The sequence below is a fragment of the Syngnathus leptorhynchus genome, unplaced genomic scaffold, assembly GCF_054491065.1.
Source record: "Syngnathus leptorhynchus isolate UIUO unplaced genomic scaffold, UIUO_Slep HiC_scaffold_90, whole genome shotgun sequence".
NCBI classification, from domain to species: domain Eukaryota; kingdom Metazoa; phylum Chordata; class Actinopteri; order Syngnathiformes; family Syngnathidae; genus Syngnathus; species Syngnathus leptorhynchus.
This window is the reverse complement of record NW_028232057.1, coordinates 124,201-145,000: the sequence shown is the minus strand read 5'-3', so window position 1 is coordinate 145,000 and position 20,800 is coordinate 124,201. Positions and strand designations below refer to the sequence as shown.

The window sequence follows — 20,800 nt, the reverse complement described above, 5'->3', positions numbered from 1 at the left end:
CGGAAGATAAGATTCATTTTTTTCACCTCATACTATCATTAAAAAACTTTTTTAAACTGAACATTTTGGGGGGTATGTTTCATAAAACTCAGGGCGGCCTGCACGCACACACATCCCACAGATACACGCGGCGAGGTCATTGCGAGGTCATTGCGAGGTCATAAAAAAAAAAAAACACAACCCCACAGACCACAGATCTTAATCTTCTAAGATCCTGATCTTAAGACCCTAAACATGTACAGACATATTCCCAACCAGCCAAAACATAAACAAAAAGATTTACACTCATCCTGAGATAAATAAACTTACACACCTTACCACTCCTATCTCACGATGAAAGTGAATGAAACACTTAAACACCCCCTACAGGAACCCAGATCCAGACATACGCGGAGGGGTCAGACACCCCCCTGATCTTAAGACCCTAAACATGTACAGACATATTCCCAACCATCCAAAACATAAACAAAACAAGATTTACACTCATCCTGAGATAAATAAACTTACACACCTTACCACTCCTATCTCAGGATGAAAGTGAATGAAACACTTAAACACCCCCTCAGGATGAAAGTGAATGAAACACTTAAACACCCCCTCAGGATGAAAGTGAATGAAACACTTAAACACCCCCTACAGGACCAGGGAAGAAGCAGCACCTCATAACTTTTTTGACCTACACACACACACACACCCACACAAACATTCATACCAAACTCAAACCTTTCATCATTAACGATTCACCATTTCAATAAATAACAACCTAACCCTATTAACCCTATAACCCCATAACCTCGATAACCTCTATGACCTCATAACTCTTAAAAAAAAAAAAAAAAAAAAAAAAAAAATACTTTTTTATTAAGGCCATAAATCACTACTCCATCAAAAGTTGTCACTTTATCCCTAATCCATTCTCTCTCTCGTCTCCCACAGTTCCAACACTTGTCAGAATCTGGTGGGGGTTTTGAACCATATGGGGGCTTGCGACCTTGCTGACATTGACCTCTTCCTCTGCCCCATTGGGAACTTTGGAAGAAGACTGTTGCATCTTCATCTACATGATTATCATCATCATCTAGATGAAATACATCGGACCTTTTGCCTTTCTTGATCACTTTGTCAGCATCTCTGGCCCACTGCATGGTTGTTGTAACACAAGCAGTGTGTGTTTCCACCAAGTGTTTCCGCACCCTGTTGTCTAATTCAGGTGGGGAACCATTGGGGAGCGCATATTTTAGCTGTTGCTGATAAGCACTCTCAGCTGCATCATTGGATGGGATGCCATTATGCACCCTAAATTATTTTTCAAATGTCAATGGGATGGACTTCTCATCACCTTCAAGGGCTAGAGATTTACTGTTTTTATTTCCCATCTTAACTTGGTATTTTTAGATTTTTCCACTTCTTATTCAATTTTTTTTTTTTTTTTTTTTTTTTTTTTACTTTTTTTTTTTTTTTTTTTTTTCGGATACTCAATGCAGGATTAAATTGACCGTTCAACAACAATTGCCTCTTGGTCAAATTATCCTACCAGTCACACTCTCAACCACACAACATTCATGCAAACAGCTTGGAAAAAACAGACCAAAAAGAAGAAAGAATCTACGCCCTTCTTCAATCAAGAAAAAGAAGCTCTGACTTTTCTTAGCCTGTTCCTTCCCCTGGGGCTAGAACCCCAGCTGTTTCTTAGCCCGGACAAACCAAACCGTAAACTTCATAGCTCGGACAAACCAAACCGTAAACTTCATAGCTCGGACGAACCAAAGCCGTAAACTTCATAGCTCGGACGAACCAAAGCCGTAAACTTCATAGCTCGGATAAACCAAACCGTAAACTTCATAGCTCGGACGAACCAAAGCCGTAAACTTCATAGCTCGGACGAACCAAAGCCGTATATCTTGTGCACCTTTAATTTTTTACGCGTTTACACTTAGGGCTTTAACTTACTTGTCCCCTGGTTCGTTGCACTGCCGGATCCCGTCAATCCACTGTTGTCCGACGAAGGCAGACCTAAGATGCTGGCCCAGCAAAGAATTTACTTGCCAGGTCTTTTCTTTACCAGGTCCTCCTAATGGACGTTGGCTTGTCGACAATGCAGCACGTCGTCCTCCGTCGATCAGCAGTGGGTATGTGGGTCCCGGGTTTCGGCACCAAAATGTTAGGGATGTTCTAACTCTAACTTAATCTGCAAGAACCACACGGAGAGACAGTATGCCCTTTTGAACACTTGCAAGTGGAGAATCTGTTCGGTACTGTAGATACAGCAATGTCCGAACAAAGTCTGCCGTTGCAGTCATGCAAGAGAGTCTTTATTGAGAAAAGAAGAAAGGTGGGGGTGAGAGTCAGCCAAGGTGGGGGTGACATTTGACATGTGTAGTGGGCACCTCAGCAAATGATTAACCACTTGGGAGGGTCCCAGTCTATCTCTCCACAAGGCCGTGGACATAAATTCTAGTGGAGCAAAACAAGGACGCCTCCACACCACCTGGAGAGCTTCAACAAATGAATGGTTCAATTGTTCAGAATCAGGGGAAGGTAAAAGGTTCAAACAAAGTTCATCATTCTAGTCTACATCCCAACATAATCATACGATCAAGATAGTTTATAAACCCTAACAACATGTAAGTGCCTACCTTGCATATCAAGCACTCAGCTTCACAAGGATCACGACCCTGGCAAAAGCACGGGCATTTTTTTATTCAACTCCTCCGTGTATGTGTATTTTCGTTTCGGCATTGCCTTTAAACACTCAGTGTAGACTGGCCAGCCTTCATAGCAAAGTGACTATATTTGAGAAGAAGGGTGTGACTCAGACAATTGCAGATTATACAGTCATGATCAGTGTGTTGAAACTTCAAATGTCAGCCACTGATTGTCCGGTCATTGTTTTTGGTGGAAGGTAAGATTCGCTCTAAATCTCCACAGATGTTACAGAAGGTTGGATTGAACTTTAATTATTCTACCTATATATTAAATACTGTTAATTTTAGGTTTTTTATTGATTATTTAATGGCTAGGTGGCTCGGTGGCGCAGTGGGTAGCACGTCCGCCTCAGTTAGGTGGGTGCGGGTCCAATTCCTCCTCCGGCCCTCCCTGTGTGGAGTTTGCATGTTCTCCCCATGTCCGCGTGGGTTTTCTCCAGGCACTCCGGTTTCCTCCCACATCCCAAAAAAAACATGCTTGATAGGCCAATTGAGCACTCCAAATTGTCCCTAGGTGTGAGTGCGAGTGGTTGTTCCTCTCTGTGTGCCCTGCGATTGGTTGGCAACCAGTTCAGGGTGTCTCCCGCCTACTGCCCGATGACGGCTGGGATAGGCTCCAGCACACCCGCGACCCCCGTGGGGACTAAGCGGTTCAGAAAATGGATGGATGGATATTTAAAGGCTTCAACTAGAACGGGTAGGGAACGCCGGTCGTACGAGAGCCATACTTTGGCTGATTTCCATTTCTCCCCGCTGCATCACACCTGATTCAAATGATCAGCTCCTCAGCAAGCTCTGTAGAAACCTTAAAGATCTTGATCATAAAGTATGTTGCACTATTGGCGAGACGGAAAATAGGCAGGATATTGCTCTCGTAGGACCAAGGTTTCCTATTCCTGAACTAGATATTGGGCTCAAATATTTGCCAAGCCAAATTACGAACTGTATTTTGGTTTCTCTGAGACTGACTCGCACATACAACTCTGAGCCCTATTTTGGTAGACTGCTGCCTTTGCGCTCGGCGTTAAAACAGGCATAACTTCATATTTGTTTACTCAAGCATATTTGGGACCTTGGTGCGCCTTTCATGGTTGTCCATTGCCGTTTCTTCGCCCCCAACTCATCCGAAATTTTGGTAACAAAATTACTCTGGACTAGTGTTCGTGCACTGACAGTGGTATATTTCAGTGTGTTTACGAATTTTGTGCACATCCTATGCCTTACCAGGCATTCCTGACATGTCTCACAGCACATCTAACAATTTGGTGACAAAAAGTAGACTACATACCAGGCTAGTTAAATTATGTAGCTCCGATGGTATAGCATTCGATTGAGGTGGAAGCAGACAAATTCGACCCTTCGTACATGGTGGATGTTGTGGTATTTCATTCATTCATATGACAACAACATAGGATGATGAATTATTGTCGAGATAACACAATTGAACAAACTATAATAAATATCTTAAATAATTTAATCGCACACCTATCGCAATTGAGGTGCAAGTATGTCGGGTTTCTCACTAGTACACAAAATCGGGGGTGGCAGGCAGTCCTCAATTGCCTCAATATTGTTTTAATGCCAGTCATGATGCACGGCTGACTAAATCATCCGTGAGGGCCCGAAGTGTGATTTTACAATTTACCTAACAATGTCTTGCACTGTCCACAATGAGTCTATTTCTGTTTCTGCAATGTCAAATAAGGCGTACTCAGGCATATTGCATTTGGAACACCCTGACTATGCTGCAAATGAGGGAAAGTGCTAGGATTGGCTGCAAAAAGACTAGCTCCATTCATTGCTTTACTTTTGTTACACATGCTATAGTCTTTGATTCAGGAAATTTGTGATCAGGTAATTGATAGAAGACTGCTGTGAAAATATGTCAACGTTCTGTACAATTAGAGTACAACTAGTAATACAATTAGTAATAACTAGATTTATGATTAGAAGATTTTTCGGACTATAAATCGTGGGTTTTTTTTCATAGTTTGGGTGAGGAGGCGATTTGTACTCAGGAGTAGAGATGCACCGATCCGACTTTTTCAGTTTCGATACCGATGCCTTGACTTTGCGTATCGGTCGATGTATGTCTCATCTGAGAAAGATCATCCAATTCACAAGCCAAACAATCACTTGCGGTATGTTTGAGCAATTTTTTATGTAGTAAGAGAACTACCAACAATTTGATTCTTACGTATTCAAGCGGCGACAGCCATGGTGGTGCGTTTTCGCTTTCAAAACTGGCGCTGGTTGATGACGAGGTGGATGGTAACGTTGAAGCCGCGGATGATGATGATTTCTTGCTCAACACCGACCTGGATGTTGATTTGTCGGGGTTGCTGTTCAATACTGCCCCCTTTGGTGAATTCTCGCAGTCGCTGTTCATTACAGGCCCTTCTGTTGAGGCGTGATCTGGAGGTGAAGGCTGCTTTGCAGACAGGGAGACATTATCTGCTTCAAACGGTGGAATTGCCAACTCGGGACACCATAGCTCCGATTCCACCGGGTTGTCCAGCGTGGTGAAAGACTGTCGTCTGGCCTCCTTTGCGTGCCGGGTAGCCGGTTCCTTCAACACACGTGTGAATCGGCGATCTGTTTTTCCCTCCCCGTCTTCTTCATCCGATGAAATTATGATAATGGAATCGGCATAAAGCAACGGTGCGAATTCTTTCAAACATTCTCGACCGCAGTCATCTTTTGCGGAATCAGGATGGCGGGTCCCCGGATACGTAACGGTGCGCTCCGGGCAAATCGGTGTGGAAGTCTGCATGCCGGTGTCAGTTTCATCAGAAGCACAGCCGCGGGGGCTCGGCGGGGAGGATGGAGGTGAACACAAATTAATTACCTCTTTGTGGTGACGTTGCAGGCCTTTCAGAATCTTTGGTTTCGGTTCCTTGTCTGCATCTTGGAAGGTAGGCAGAAGATTTCTGGCGCAGCGTTTGTCAGACATTTTGTCTCGATCAGCGAGATGTTTCTTGGTGAGATTCTTTGAGGTTTGAAGGTTTGGGGGTAGCTTTTTTTCTTATACAGAGCAGTTGTAAACGGTCCACGCCCTCCTCCTCCTCCTGGAGAATTAGGGGTGTGCTTGGAGTCTGGAGTAGGCGGTACTTTGATTGTAGGGGGATGTAAAAAAAATTAGAACGTATTGAGATGTTATTCAAATATGAATTTTTTTCGGGCCCCCACAACCGTGATCCACATTCTACTACACAAATACTGCTCCGTTATCATGGCAGTTAAGGGGTTAATTCTCCTCTGCCACTCTGATAAAGGGACTTGTAGAATCGTCTGAAGAACCCCGCACTCACTGTTGAAAACCTGAAGGCTAAGTAGAGCATCACATATTTCCCCGTCTTCCTCCTCCTCGGATAGCTGAGGTGAAACTTTGAGGCGGAAAAACCAACGGCCATTCGGTCCTAGTCTCGAAATCCAAGTTAGTGTGAGCTCCCCCTTCAGCCCCGTTTCTCCAACAAATTGGGGAAGGAGCTTTGGAAACAATTGACTGACGATGGCCCAGTCATTCGAGTTGAGGGATCCAAATCCGTGGGGCATAGTATATTTGCCATCCTCTTGCATGAAGAAGACTAGTTCGCCGATTGCGTGAAAATAATGATAACCCCAGGAAGAAGTAGGAGTTAAAGACCATTTATTCTCAAGCTCCGCCATATTTAGAGGACTCTGTTGCAATCTTCTGACAAACATATGCTTCTTCCTAGGGGCCTGTAAAAGTCCATCTGCACCCGTGGGTGATACGTGGACCGTCACCGGTGTTTCGCAGATCATACTTCTCAGTAGAAGGTTCAAAAATCGAGATACACAACCTCCACTCCACAGACTCTATATAGCCAACATTGTCGATCCCACCCACTTTTTGCCTTTCATCGTCACGTGTTATATTTGTGTTATATTTTCAAAGATCTTGTTTGAACATTTTTTTTAACTCCATTTCTCCTCCATACACAACATTGGACTGAGGACCAGCTAATTTCATCCCTCGGAAGATAAGATTAATTTTTTTCACCTCATACTATCATTAAAAAACTTTTTTAAACTGAACATTTTGGGGGGTATGTTTCATAAAACTCAGGGCGGCCTGCACGCACACACATCCCACAGATACACGCGGCGAGGTCATTGCGAGGTCATTGCGAGGTCATAAAAAAAAAAAAAACACAACCCCACAGACCACGGATCTTAATCTTCTAAGATCCTGATCTTAAGACCCTAAATATGTACAGACATATTCCCAGCCAAAACATAAACAAAAAGATTTACACTCATCCTGAGATAAATAAACTTACACACCTTACCACTCCTATCTCACGATGAAAGTGAATGAAACACTTAAACACCCCCTACAGGAACCCAGATCCAGACATACGCGGAGGGGTCAGACACCCCCCTGATCTTAAGACCCTAAACATGTACAGACATATTCCCAACCATCCAAAACATAAACAAAACAAGATTTACACTCATCCTGAGATAAATAAACTTACACACCTTACCACTCCTATCTCAGGATGAAAGTGAATGAAACACTTAAACACCCCCTCAGGATGAAAGTGAATGAAACACTTAAACACCCCCTCAGGATGAAAGTGAATGAAACACTTAAACACCCCCTACAGGACCAGGGAAGAAGCAGCACCTCATAACTTTTTTGACCTACACACACACACACACACACCCACACAAACATTCATACCAAACTCAAACCTTTCATCATTAACGATTCACCATTTCAATAAATAACAACCTAACCCTATTAACCCTATAACCCCATAACCTCGATAACCTCTATGACCTCATAACTCTTAAAAAAAAAAAAAAATAATAATAATAATACTTTTTTATTAAGGCCATAAATCACTACTCCATCAAAAGTTGTCACTTTATCCCTAATCCATTCTCTGACGAGGACACTTTGCGAGAGTGTGTCGATATGCAAAACAAGACCAATCAAAGGGTGGAGGGAGGGGCAGAGGAAAAGCCAAATTTTCAGCAAAACGGGCTTCCTCCTCTTTGACCTCTCATGCTCCTACCTTTGGTTTAAAAACATTTTTTTAGGTTATCAGAACTCCTGTACATACGATAAAATTATGAAAATGCTGATTGTATGCCCGGCAAATGACAAGGGGTCAAATTATGTCTGCACACTGAAGTTAAAATTTGCAAATCAAGTGGTAAAGTAATACAACTTGTTTCTAAAAGATAAATAGAAAAATTAGAGTGTGCTGTCCTCGCGTGCGTGGGTGGGACCAACTTCATGATCGACCGCAAGAACTGGCCAGCTTGCGACAAATCATTGTTGCCAGGTCCCCTCCCCTCGCACCGAGAGCTGTGCACGTGTGAGCATATTTGTTAAACTGATCAAATTGGCTAAACCTGTGTACAAAAGAAATTTGTTAGACTGTGGTCTATCCAATTTGCACCGCAAAACAGGAACAATTTCGAAGAATTAAATGAATAAATAAATAAATAAATAAGAGAAGAAATGAAAGGAATCTGTTTGTAGACAGAAAACTGGTTTACACTAGTGCTCATTAGTGTCTCACCCTGATGACAAAGTCGACAGACAGAGAAAACATGTTTTCTAGAATTGGATAAAGCAAAATTGTGGATTGTACACATTTCAAAATTGAATTAAAAAAAAAAAAATCATTAATGATTAACGATTAATTATTTAAATGATTAATTCGCAAGATGTGTTTTTTTTTATGTGTTGAGATTTTTTTTTTTTTTTTTTGGACTGGTGAATTCTTCTATCGGAAACATTAGGATAGGGATTGTGTTGAGAATGGTAAATGAATGTTGTGTGGAGGACTTGGATAGCTTGAGACCAATGTGTTGAAAAGACTGCTCTTTGGTGACTGTGTGTGAGATGCAAATGTGCAGGGACGAATGATTTCCTGAATGAAAGTATTGGTTGAATGGTTGAAGTTTGAAGAAGACTACTATGGGAAATTGGTAGAGCAGGTTGGACAAAAGAGTGCTTTGTGCAAGTTAAATGCTAAGAAAACAAAAACAAAAAACCCAAAGAAAAAGTTGTTGCTAATTACTAACAAAGTTATGAGGAAGTGGTGTGGGTGTTAGAAGGGCATGCGCTTATGCGGTTCACTGGCTCATCAACATTTGTTTGACTGATCAAAGGAATCATTTGCTACAGGACTTAACATCCAAATCTAACCGGGATCAGAGAATCTCCTTTAGGCGTCAGGCGGCATTTTTGGAAGGTTGATGGACATCTGACTTGTGGCAGAAGCACTCTCACACACCACCGTGCCATTGACAACTACAGGGGGCAAGAAAATACAGAATCACTGACAAAAGCGGTTACCGATGCATTACATTTAAGTAACTTTTTGGTTAGCCTCACATTCAATTTACAAAATATGAAAAAGAACAGCTATGTGGGATTCAAAACATTGCCACGCCCTTTTGTCATGACGTCATGCGCAGAGTTTTGCTAACAGTTGTTTTGTATCGATCATAATGTACGGTGTTGAAACGTCTTTAAGGTTCAATTCGTTTTTTGAAACGGTGGCCCCGGTAACGAAATTTTGGCGTCGCTGGTTGGCCCCCGGCTGGGGCTTTTCGAGCTAACAGGCTAGCTTGTGCTAGCTGGAGCCATCAAGGACACGACGAACCACGAGGATCCGCCATCATGGAAGCGCCTCTCGGTTACGCCTCACTGAAGAACATACCGCACTTTTGTTAATTCTCGAATAAAACCACACTTAAAAGCATGTACGCTATATAAAAAAAAAAAACACCCCAAAAAAACAACCCTTTGTTAACCGCCAAGGACAACATGTCGCCATTCTTTCAGTTTATAGTCAAGTGTGGCGCGGCGGAGTGAGATCCGCGGGTGATGAGGCTCCTGTGGCGCAGTGATGGCCGCCATTGTTGGTCCGTTGGTCGGAGAGCGAAAGCGGCTCTCCCGTGGTCAGCTGGTCGCCTCCAGCTGCCTGTCCGTCCATTTGCTTCCTTCCTTTGTGGATCCACCCCAAACCCCTCGGCTCCCCCACCCGAAAATCCTCCATTAGCCAGCGGGCCCAGGCGCAGAAAATAGTCGTTGCGTGTCGGAACAAGGTTGGAAGCGAGGGAGGGAGGGGGAAAGAAGGCGAAATTCCGGGTGGGTGAATAGGAGCCTGACGGAGACTGGGAGCTAAGGCGTTGCTACATTTTAGCGCGCGCGCCCGCCCGGTGTTATTTGAGATCGGGAGCAGTCGCAAGCTATAGCCAGTGTGTGTGTGTGTGTCCTCAACGCAGAGCGTAAACGTTTTAGGGGCGGTGTAATGAATAGAAGCCATTATGTCGACGTTGGAATGCCCATTCACGCCACATTTCCACGTCCAATCATGTTGAGAACAACATTCGTTATTAGATTGATGACTGCTTTGCATTTTGTTGTTGCCATACCACATTTAAATGCCCTGAACCAAGACAATAAAAAAAAAATGGCTTGGACACCAAACTAAGCAAATCTTAGAACAGTGACTTGAAAAATGAATGGCATGTATATGATTTCAAAAAAATCTAGTCTTATCATCCTATGACCCGTTGAATATATACTTAGTGATACGTAGATACAGCAAATTTGCAAATGGCGAATTTACCACGCCTTCAAATATAGATTGGTGTGGTTAGTAACTACAAACTAATTTGACTTGTTTCTCCAGACTAAATAACAGATCGCTCACAAATGAATGGAAACATGGAGGCAACATCCCAACCTCAAGGTAGTGCTCGGCTCCACTCCCATCCCATTTAAAGTTGCTCTGTTGACCTTGTGGCTGAACTTTGTGCTGCAGTGTGGGCCCAGGACGACGTGCTCCAATTGCTGGAGTCCATGAAGTTGGCACTGCCGCAGAAGGACCTGACCAAGTACAAGACGTCAGAGTCCCACCTGGACTGGCAGAAAGTGGCCTTCAACTCCTACACGGCCGAAATGTGCAAGCTGAAGTGGCTGGAGGTCGCCAAAGAGGTGAGGCCACCCACCAGGGTGGCTGCGAGCTTTTGGAAAAGGCACAAAATTCATTGAGTGCGTCTTTCTCCGACTACAACAGATCCGTAAATTTCGGACTCTCACGGAGCTGATTTTGGACGCTCAGGACTACATCAAGAACCCGTACAAAGGCAAGAAACTAAAGGTAACCTATGACAGCATCTAGTTTTCAATGAATAATGATACATTTCAATGAGCAGTTGATCTCCATAAACAAGATGCACCCACAATCAGGTTTTGGAAAATAAACTGCATCAAATGTAGTCCACAGTATTCAGGAACCTGGTTTTCCTCCTGTGACAGAAACATCCGGATTTTCCCAAGAAGCCCCTGACACCGTACTTCCGCTTCTTTATGGAGAAGAGGGCCAAGTATGCAAAATTGCATCCAGAAATGAGCAACTTGGATCTGACCAAGATCTTGTCCAAGAAATATCGTGAGCTGCCTGACAAAAAAAAGGTAAAGTGTCAGATGCTTCGGGTTTGTTTGAATGGGTGGGAGGAATCCATCGAAAGACATTTTTTTTTCTTTGCACTGTGCAGAAAAAATACTTGGAAGACTTTGTGAGGGACAAAGAGGTTTTTGGACACAGCATGATGAGGTTCAGGTGAGTTCATCTATTGAGAACTTGGATTTTGCTCCTTATCGTGGACATCGCATTTTGAAAACGTTTCCCGTCCATCAGGGAGGAGCACCCGGAGCTGATTGAGAGCATGACTAAGAAAGGCTCAAATGTTCCAGAGAAGGCCAAAACGCCTCAGCAGCTGTGGTACACCCACGAAAAGAAGGCCTTCCTTAAAGGCCACCCGGACGTAAGTTGGCTTGCTATTCTTTGCCGCCCGTTGGCCTCATCTCATCATTGAGGATCTCTTGCCGTTCTTCTTCTTCCAGGCTACCACAAAGGATATCAAGGACTGCCTCAGCAAGCAGTGGACACAGCTGTCGGACAAGAAGAGACTCAAGTGGATCGCCAAGTCGCTGGAGCAGTATAAGCTGTACGAGGTGAGCTGGAAGACGGCGGCGGCGGCACATCACGTGCCAGCTTCAGCTTGTCTGTCTAATCGAGACAAAATGCCACTCATTGGATGATTTGGCTTCCCGTCAACTTTGGGGCTTTGATATTGGCAGGAGACCATGCGCGAGTACATTCAGCAGCATCCTGAGATGAACCTGACGCAGGGGGACATCGTCAAGTCCACGCTGACCAAAGCCGAGAGGCACCTGAAGGACAAGTCCGACGGCCGTCCCGACAAACCTCCACCGTGAGTCAGCGCCCCCCCCCCCCCACTCCGTCTGAGTCCCTCCCTCGGCCGAAGAAAGGGGCCACTCATCATTTCCTTCCCTCCTTCCTTCCCTCCAGGAACGGTTACTCCATGTTCTGCGCCGAGCTGATGTCCAGCATGAAGGACGTGCCCAGCACTGAGCGTATGGTCATGTGCAGCCAGCGCTGGAAGCTGCTCAAGCAGAATGAGAAGGATGCCTACCAGAAGCGCTGTGAGCAGGTAATGCAAAATGCTTGCCTCTCACCGTATGGCTTCTCTTCATAGTGCTCTCATTGGCCTTCTTTTTTTTCTTCTCTCTCTCTCTCTCTTTGTAGAGGAAGAAGGAATACGAAATTGAGATGAACAGATTCCTCAGCGTAAGTTCTTTTCAGGCTTCAAAACACACGTCGCCTTGTCGTGGCATGTGTTTACGCTTTGAATTCACCACGAAAACACATTTTCGCCATTGAAACTGGGCTGTGATGTTTTTTTTGTATCGCTTCAGAGTTTGTCTGAGGAGGAGCAGCAGAGGGTCTTGGGTGAGGACAAGGTGGGCTTCAAGCGGGGCAGTGGGGCCAACAGCACAGCGTCCAGGAAGAACTCCAAAGCCAAGGTACCCAGAGACGTCCATTTTTGTGCTCGCATTGTCTCGACGCTTTGCTTCTGATTTGCAGGCCAACGCGGAGAAACCCAAGCGGCCCATCTCAGCCATGTTCATCTTCTCCGAGGAGAAGCGTCCCAAGCTGCACCAGGAACGTCCGGATCTCTCCGAAAGCGAACTCACGCGGATGCTGGCGCGCATGTGGAACGAGCTGCCGGACAAGAAAAAGGTACGAGTCGTCCCCCGTCCCCCCCCCCCTCGAATACGTGGGACTGAGCCACATCCTCGTCCTGAACGCAGGAGAAGTATAAGCGACTGGAGGCTGTCTTGAAGGCGGGGTCGGAGAAAAAGGAGGACCGTAGTCTGCCCGACCCGCCCAAGACGGCGCAGGACATCTGGCAGCAAAGCGTCATCGGAGACTACCTGGCCAGATTTAAGGTGAGCCAGCCGTACACAAACACTTCACCTATTTCAATCGACATTGAATGGAGTGAAAAGGATGCGTGTGCAACGCAGAATGACCGACCCAAGGCTCAGAAGGCGATGGAGGCCACCTGGAGCACTATGGAAAAGAAAGAAAAGATCATGTGGATCAAAAAAGCGGCAGAAGACCAGAAAAGATACGAGGTGAGCCAGCGCCACCACCACCTCGCCCCGGCGGCAGCTAAGCGCCACTCTGCCTGTCGTCCGCAGCGAGACCTGTGCGAGATGCGTTCGCCCGTCGCCACCGCCGTGGCCTCGGGGAAGAAGATGAAGTTCGAGGGCGAACCCAAGAAGCCGCCGTCGTGAGTTGCGCTGGCAATTTGTCCCGGGCTTCCTCCCTCCCGTGAGCTGACCTGTTTTTTCTCCACAGAAACGGCTACCAGAAGTTCTCTCAGGAGATGCTGTCCAACGGAGAGCTCAACCACCTGCCCATGAAGGTGAGGATGACGAAGATCGGTAGCCGCTGGCGGAGGCTGCCCCTCAAGGACAAGGACCGCTACAAAAAGATTGCAGAGGAGATGCAGAGGCAGTACAAAGTGCTGCTTGAGCAGTGGCTGGCCGTGAGTGACGCTGCTTCTGCTAAAAAAAGAAAATCATCCAATTCGGCTTCTTCTAATCACTCCCTCCCTTCCTCCCTCCCTCAGAGCGTATCTTCTCAAGTTAGGAATTCGTACAAAGAGTACAACTCACAGGTGAGGCGCAGCACAATTTGAGAAGCTGTGTTTATTGTGGTGACATGTTGCCCTTTTGATCTTCCAGAAAAGAAAAACCCCTACAAAACCAGGAGGCCCCAAGGCAAAGGTCAAGAAATCGGTAAGGTGCTAGCATTGGGCCGCTAAACCCCCTAAAAGTGATCAAAAATTGTTGCAAAGATGCAAGGATCTCTCCCAAGCGGACAAAATCCAGATGTAGAAGCAGAACAGCCAACGATAGCTCTTATGCACGGCTTCCCGCAGGACACCAAGGAGGAGGAGGAAGAAGAAGAAGAAGACGACGATGAAAAGGACAGGGCTTCCTCCGAAGCGGGGTCCTCCAGCAAAGATGATGATGACGACGACGACGACGTAAGTTGCGGCAATACGATTTTGGAACAGCGTGAATCTTTTCGTTTCTCACGGACCATTCCAAACGTTTGTGTTGAAGAAGGACGAAGATGACGAAGACGACGACAAAGTGGACGACAAGGAGAACAAGTCAGAAGACAGCAGCAGCGAGTCCAACTCTGGCGGCTCGTCAGACTCTGACTCGGACTGAAGAGAGGCGCAGGGGGCGGGACCACCGTGACGACGGGACAGACCAAGCTGAGCCACGGGGGCTTCATTCGGGGGGAGATCTCTGCCACTGTGCCAACCCCTGCCCAAGCCGCACTTTACGGTCCATAAACCATAGTGGATGTTTAAAAAATATGGCCAATCATTGGTCAAACCTGAATTGCGTTCCTGAAATCGACCACAGAAACTCGCATGGTGGCATCTTTGTCAATATTTCGGAAGAAATCCCACAGACGTAGCTTGTGTTGATCCAGATAGTCCTTCAATAAATGCAAAATAAATGTATCATAAGACATTGGATATACTTTTCATGAAGACATATAACTAACCTGGATGATTTTCATTGGGTCGATGCGTTTTACTGGTTTCTTAGCAATAAACCCTCCAACTCCTCCGTACTGCACATCCAGATCAGGATGATCTTCGCTCGTCACCTCCAGCAGATGTAAAAAGGTTTCATTGACCAATACATTCTGCTCGGATCAAAAATGATAATAATAAAAGGAGTGGAAAATACATCATTGATGAGTCTATTCTCACTTACGCATATATTAATCTCCTCCAAGGTCGTTTTCGACATTTTCTTCACCATATTGAGAAGGGACAGCGCTCCCTCTACTGTTAGTGAATTGTAAGCCAGCTGTGGGAACAATTAGAAACATGATTTTATATCAGACTGTCGTCTGGTTACCACTAGTTTACTCACCATCAGTACCCGTAGGGTGTCGTTGTATTCGAGACCCCTGCAGAGCAAGCTGACACCTTCATTGGTGATGCGATTGTTGTTGAGATTGAGGTGCACCAATGTGTGATTGAATTTCAGAGCTTCACCTATAGCTAGGGCTCCTTCGTTCCCAAAACCATTCCATGATAGGTCAAGGTGCTTTAACATTGTATTCACCTAAATATGGAGAGAAGCAATATTCACACCGGGGCCGATTTATATTCGTTCAAGTGTTATATTTTAAGGCTCCAAGGCCCATGTACCTTGAGTCCGGCGCAAAGCGCAACAGCTCCTTTCATTCTGAGTTGATTCCAACAAAGATTCAGCACCTCCAGATGCTCGGCATTTGCTGTAAATATGTAAAATAGGAATAAACCTTCAGCTATTATCCAACGGTCATGCCAACGCATTAACAAAAACATGCTAGCATACCTAACAACAGTCCTAGATACTCTCCTCCTCGTCCACAAAACTTATTATGGCTGACGTCTAATTCCTTAATACTTACGTTGACCTAAATGTGAAAATATTTGTATCGTAAGAAAAGAATGCAAGGGTCAGATGTCAACGGATCGAAGAACTCACAGAAAAAGCTTCTGCAAAATATTTTCCATCATCGTCTATAAATCCATTTCCTGTTGGATGAGACAAAACATAATGACAAACTAGGTACAATAGCTATAGCTTGCTAATAATATTATTGACAGTGATAATATGACATGCAATGACATTGATTGATAATATATCCAATCCAGTAATGAGTATTGTCCACATTATGAGTTCATAACAGTATAAAAATAGAATTTAAACATTTATATCATTATATACTGCACATACCTGAAAGTTTGATTGATTTTAGTGAAAAGCTGTCCAGCAACATTTTACCCACATGCTCAGCGCCAGAAGAATGAAGACGGTTGTTGGACAAGTCCTATAATATGTATGCACACCCACTTGTACAATAAAACGTATTGATTATTAATTTGATATCATGAAAAGCATTTTTTCTTCATACCAAATGCTGGATGGTGAAATTAACTTTTAGCATCTCTGCCAGATCCTTGGCTCCCTCTGCTTGGATGTCGTTGTCTGCCAGTTCCAGAGTGTTGAGATGCATGTCACTCTGAGTGCAAAATAATTTTCGATAGCGCCTATCAAAATGCTTGCTCTTGGTGACATGCTCATATTTTGCAACTCACCACCAAAGCAATAGCGAGTGCCTTGCACCCCAATGGTCCAAGACCGTAGTGGCTGAGGGTCATGGTGGGAGAGTCGAGGTTCCGAATGAAGGAGGACACGGGAACAACACTCAACAGCTTGCAGGCTTGTAGGTAGACATCAGCTACAGATGTTAAACCCAAGGGTTCGTCATCTGTAGCTTTGGGGATGCACAAAATGTTAAAAATAAATGATAATTAAGTTGTGTTCGAGAACTCATGTTACAATGGACTCACCATCTAAGCCTGGGTCCAAATCGTCTTCCAAGTCTTGTCTTAATTTGGTAGATGGATCATCATCATCCTCTAAACAGAGGGACTCAAAAGATAGAGTTGACATTTGCGTTAGCTGTGAAACTAGAAACATGCAATGGAGAAACACGGAATCAAACAAGGAGCCATATTTGTCATTGAAGTACAAGTCTGTGAGGTGAAAGAGAACACCTTTGTGTAAATCTATCTGTCAGACGGCACGTGGTGTGTACCGCACTAAATTATGGATATGCATCCCGGACTTGTTCAGTCTTGAATAACTAGAATTGTATGTCAGGAAGAGGTTGATGGATGTAGAGCTGAAGACATGAGCAGGTGCAAAAGATAAGATTTTGTTGGAAAAGGATGACAAACTGTAGCCCACGATGGAAGGAAAATTAGTTTTTAGAAATATTGAATGAAAGATAAGTTTGCAACATATCTCTGGTGAGTTCCATCAGTCGGTGTAATGAAGTTTGCTTTCATGATGAGAACTTGTCATTTAGGTCTTGACTGTGTGCTCCGCATCCAAAGCGAGCTCCGATGGCGCATGCGCAGACGGAAGAAAAGAAGCATGATCAGCTGGCTGTTATTTTACGCTATGTACCCGCTCTCACAGTACTTGCGTAGACGCCCCTCGGGTAAGCACAACTGGAAAAAAGCATGTTTATGCGTTTTATTCCATGCCACCATTATATCCACCTTTGACCAACGCTCTGCGATGCTAAATAAGCTACGTCGCTAGTGCTTAGTTTCTGATGCATTTTGCTTGTAGACTCGGTAGCTTTAATTGTCACGTGCACGAGTAAAAGCTGACGTTTTGTATGATGACATGTTATTGTGCAAAGTTAAAGTGTGGAGAAAGTAATATTTTAGAGCACAACTCAACTGTCGAGTTTGGTAAACACTGGTGGGTGAGTGGTGGGGGGGTGACATGCTAACGCGTTAGCTTGCACCTGTTAGCAAAACTCTGCGCATGACGTCATGACAAAAGGGCGTGGCAATGTTTTGAATCCCACATAGCTGTTCTTTTTCATATTTTGTAAATTGAATGTGAGGCTAACCAAAAAGTTACTTAAATGTAATGCATCGGTAACCGCTTTTGTCAGTGATTCTGTATTTTCTTGCCCTCCTGTAGTTGTCAATGGCACGGTGGTGTGTGAGAGTGCTTCTGCCACAAGTCAGATGTCCATCAACCTTCCAAAAATGCCGCCTGACGCCTAAAGGAGATTCTCTGATCCCGGTTAGATTTGGATGTTAAGTCCTGTAGCAAATGATTCCTTTGATCAGTCAAACAAATGTTGATGAGCCAGTGAACCGCATAAGCGCATGCCCTTCTAACACCCACACCACTTCCTCATAACTTTGTTAGTAATTAGCAACAACTTTTTCTTTGGGTTTTTTGTTTTTGTTTTCTTAGCATTTAACTTGCACAAAGCACTCTTTTGTCCAACCTGCTCTACCAATTTCCCATAGTAGTCTTCTTCAAACTTCAACCATTCAACCAATACTTTCATTCAGGAAATCATTCGTCCCTGCACATTTGCATCTCACACACAGTCACCAAAGAGCAGTCTTTTCAACACATTGGTCTCAAGCTATCCAAGTCCTCCACACAACATTCATTTACCATTCTCAACACAATCCCTATCCTAATGTTTCCGATAGAAGAATTCACCAGTCCAAAAAAAAAAAAAAAAAAATCTCAACACATAAAAAAAAACACATCTTGCGAATTAATCATTTAAATAATTAATCGTTAATCATTAATGATTTTTTTTTTTTTAAATTCAATTTTGAAATGTGTACAATCCACAATTTTGCTTTATCCAATTCTAGAAAACATGTTTTCTCTGTCTGTCGACTTTGTCATCAGGGTGAGACACTAATGAGCACTAGTGTAAACCAGTTTTCTGTCTACAAACAGATTCCTTTCATTTCTTCTCTTATTTATTTATTTATTTATTCATTTAATTCTTCGAAATTGTTCCTGTTTTGCGGTGCAAATTGGATAGACCACAGTCTAACAAATTTCTTTTGTACACAGGTTTAGCCAATTTTATCAGTTTAACAAATATGCTCACACGTGCACAGCTCTCGGTGCGAGGGGAGGGGACCTGGCAACAATGATTTGTCGCAAGCTGGCCAGTTCTTGCGGTCGATCATGAAGTTGGTCCCACCCACGCACGCGAGGACAGCACACTCTAATTTTTCTATTTATCTTTTAGAAACAAGTTGTATTACTTTACCACTTGATTTGCAAATTTTAACTTCAGTGTGCAGACATAATTTGACCCCTTGTCATTTGCCGGGCATACAATCAGCATTTTCATAATTTTATCGTATGTACAGGAGTTCTGATAACCTAAAAAAATGTTTTTAAACCAAAGGTAGGAGCATGAGAGGTCAAAGAGGAGGAAGCCCGTTTTGCTGAAAATTTGGCTTTTCCTCTGCCCCTCCCTCCACCCTTTGATTGGTCTTGTTTTGCATATCGACACACTCTCGCAAAGTGTCCTCGTCAGAGAATGGATTAGGGATAAAGTGACAACTTTTGATGGAGTAGTGATTTATGGCCTTAATAAAAAAGTATTATTATTTTTTTTTTTTTTTTTTTTTTTAAGAGTTATGAGGTCATAGAGGTTATCGAGGTTATGGGGTTATAGGGTTAATAGGGTTAGGTTGTTATTTATTGAAATGGTGAATCGTTAATGATGAAAGGTTTGAGTTTGGTATGAATGTTTGTGTGGGTGTGTGTGTGTGTGTAGGTCAAAAAAGTTATGAGGTGCTGCTTCTTCCCTGGTCCTGTAGGGGGTGTTTAAGTGTTTCATTCACTTTCATCCTGAGGGGGTGTTTAAGTGTTTCATTCACTTTCATCCTGAGGGGGTGTTTAAGTGTTTCATTCACTTTCATCCTGAGATAGGAGTGGTAAGGTGTGTAAGTTTATTTATCTCAGGATGAGTGTAAATCTTGTTTTGTTTATGTTTTGGATGGTTGGGAATATGTCTGTACATGTTTAGGGTCTTAAGATCAGGGGGGTGTCTGACCCCTCCGCGTATGTCTGGATCTGGGTTCCTGTAGGGGGTGTTTAAGTGTTTCATTCACTTTCATCGTGAGATAGGAGTGGTAAGGTGTGTAAGTTTATTTATCTCAGGATGAGTGTAAATCTTTTTGTTTATGTTTTGGCTGGGAATATGTCTGTACATGTTTAGGGTCTTAAGATCAGGATCTTAGAAGATTAAGATCTGTGGTCTGTGGGGTTGTGTTTTTTTTTTTTATGACCTCGCAATGACCTCGCAATGACCTCGCCGCGTGTATCTGTGGGATGTGTGTGCGTGCAGGCCGCCCTGAGTTTTATGAAACATACCCCCCAAAATGTTCAGTTTAAAAAAGTTTTTTAATGATAGTATGAGGTGAAAAAAATGAATCTTATCTTCCGAGGGATGAAATTAGCTGGTCCTCAGTCCAATGTTGTGTATGGAGGAGAAATGGAGTTAAAAAAAATGTTCAAACAAGATCTTTGAAAATATAACACAAATATAACACGTGACGATGAAAGGCAAAAAGTGGGTGGGATCGACAATGTTGGCTATATAGAGTCTGTGGAGTGGAGGTTGTGTATCTCGATTTTTGAACCTTCTACTGAGAAGTATGATCTGCGAAACACCGGTGACGGTCCACGTATCACCCACGGGTGCAGATGGACTTTTACAGGCCCCTAGGAAGAAGCATATGTTTGTCAGAAGATTGCAACAGAGTCCTCTAAATATGGCGGAGCTTGAGAATAAATGGTCTTTAACTCCTACTTCTTCCTGGGGTTATCATTATTTTCACGCAATCGGCGAACTAGTCTTCTTCATGCAAGAGGATGGCAAATATACTATGCCCCACGGATTTGGATCCCTCAACTCGAATGACTGGGCCATCGTCAGTCAATTGTTTCCAAAGCTCCTTCCCCAATTTGTTGGAGAAACGGGGCTGAAGGGGGAGCTCACACTAACTTGGATTTCGAGACTAGGACCGAATGGCCGTTGGTTTTTCCGCCTCAAAGTTTCACCTCAGCTATCCGAGGAGGAGGAAGACGGGGAAATATGTGATGCTCTACTTAGCCTTCAGGTTTTCAACAGTGAGTGCGGGGTTCTTCAGACGATTCTACAAGTCCCTTTATCAGAGTGGCAGAGGAGAATTAACCCCTTAACTGCCATGATAACGGAGCAGTATTTGTGTAGTAGAATGTGGATCACGGTTGTGGGGGCCCGAAAAAAATTCATATT

General features: G+C 43.9%; 2 protein-coding genes and 1 long non-coding RNA gene across 9 annotated transcripts; 2 read left to right on the top strand and 1 right to left on the bottom strand.

The window, feature by feature from the left end:
• Positions 1 to 9,176: 9,176 nt before the first annotated feature.
• LOC147038060 (nucleolar transcription factor 1-like) lies at positions 9,177 to 14,818 on the top strand. Of its 5 annotated transcripts, none has more exons than XM_085905061.1 (20): positions 9,177 to 9,803; positions 10,394 to 10,453; positions 10,526 to 10,698; positions 10,781 to 10,864; positions 11,023 to 11,178; positions 11,262 to 11,326; positions 11,405 to 11,531; positions 11,611 to 11,721; positions 11,848 to 11,981; positions 12,080 to 12,221; positions 12,317 to 12,358; positions 12,487 to 12,594; positions 12,656 to 12,811; positions 12,883 to 13,020; positions 13,099 to 13,367; positions 13,436 to 13,625; positions 13,710 to 13,757; positions 13,825 to 13,878; positions 14,022 to 14,129; positions 14,209 to 14,818. In XM_085905061.1, the coding sequence occupies exons 2-20, from the start codon at positions 10,417 to 10,419 to the stop codon at positions 14,317 to 14,319; spliced, it is 2,253 nt and encodes a 750-aa protein (XP_085761187.1). In that variant the 5' UTR covers positions 9,177 to 9,803; positions 10,394 to 10,416; the 3' UTR covers positions 14,320 to 14,818. The 5 variants fall into 5 exon arrangements, with proteins under 5 accessions (XP_085761187.1, XP_085761188.1, XP_085761189.1 ...); XM_085905062.1 differs by lacking the exon at positions 9,177 to 9,803 and adding an exon at positions 9,828 to 9,846; XM_085905065.1 differs by lacking the exon at positions 9,177 to 9,803 and having other exon boundaries at positions 9,862 to 10,453; positions 13,099 to 13,209; positions 13,276 to 13,367; positions 14,212 to 14,814.
• Positions 14,220 to 17,399, bottom strand: LOC147038059 (uncharacterized). 3 transcript variants are annotated; one of them, XM_085905068.1, is made up of 12 exons: positions 16,722 to 17,399; positions 16,515 to 16,634; positions 16,260 to 16,438; positions 16,076 to 16,183; positions 15,898 to 15,991; positions 15,646 to 15,695; positions 15,493 to 15,574; positions 15,324 to 15,409; positions 15,043 to 15,237; positions 14,881 to 14,976; positions 14,666 to 14,809; positions 14,220 to 14,596 (listed from the first exon to the last, which is right to left on the bottom strand). In XM_085905068.1, the coding sequence occupies exons 2-12, from the start codon at positions 16,615 to 16,617 to the stop codon at positions 14,486 to 14,488; spliced, it is 1,248 nt and encodes a 415-aa protein (XP_085761194.1). In that variant the 5' UTR covers positions 16,618 to 16,634; positions 16,722 to 17,399; the 3' UTR covers positions 14,220 to 14,485. The 3 variants fall into 3 exon arrangements, with proteins under 3 accessions (XP_085761194.1, XP_085761192.1, XP_085761193.1); XM_085905066.1 differs by having other exon boundaries at positions 16,515 to 17,399; XM_085905067.1 differs by having other exon boundaries at positions 16,260 to 16,432; positions 16,515 to 17,399.
• LOC147038058 (uncharacterized) lies at positions 17,065 to 19,122 on the top strand. The gene is made up of 2 exons (XR_015064135.1): positions 17,065 to 17,170; positions 17,668 to 19,122. It is a non-coding gene; the product is annotated as an uncharacterized LOC147038058 (long non-coding RNA).
• The last annotated feature ends 1,678 nt before the right edge of the window (positions 19,123 to 20,800 follow it).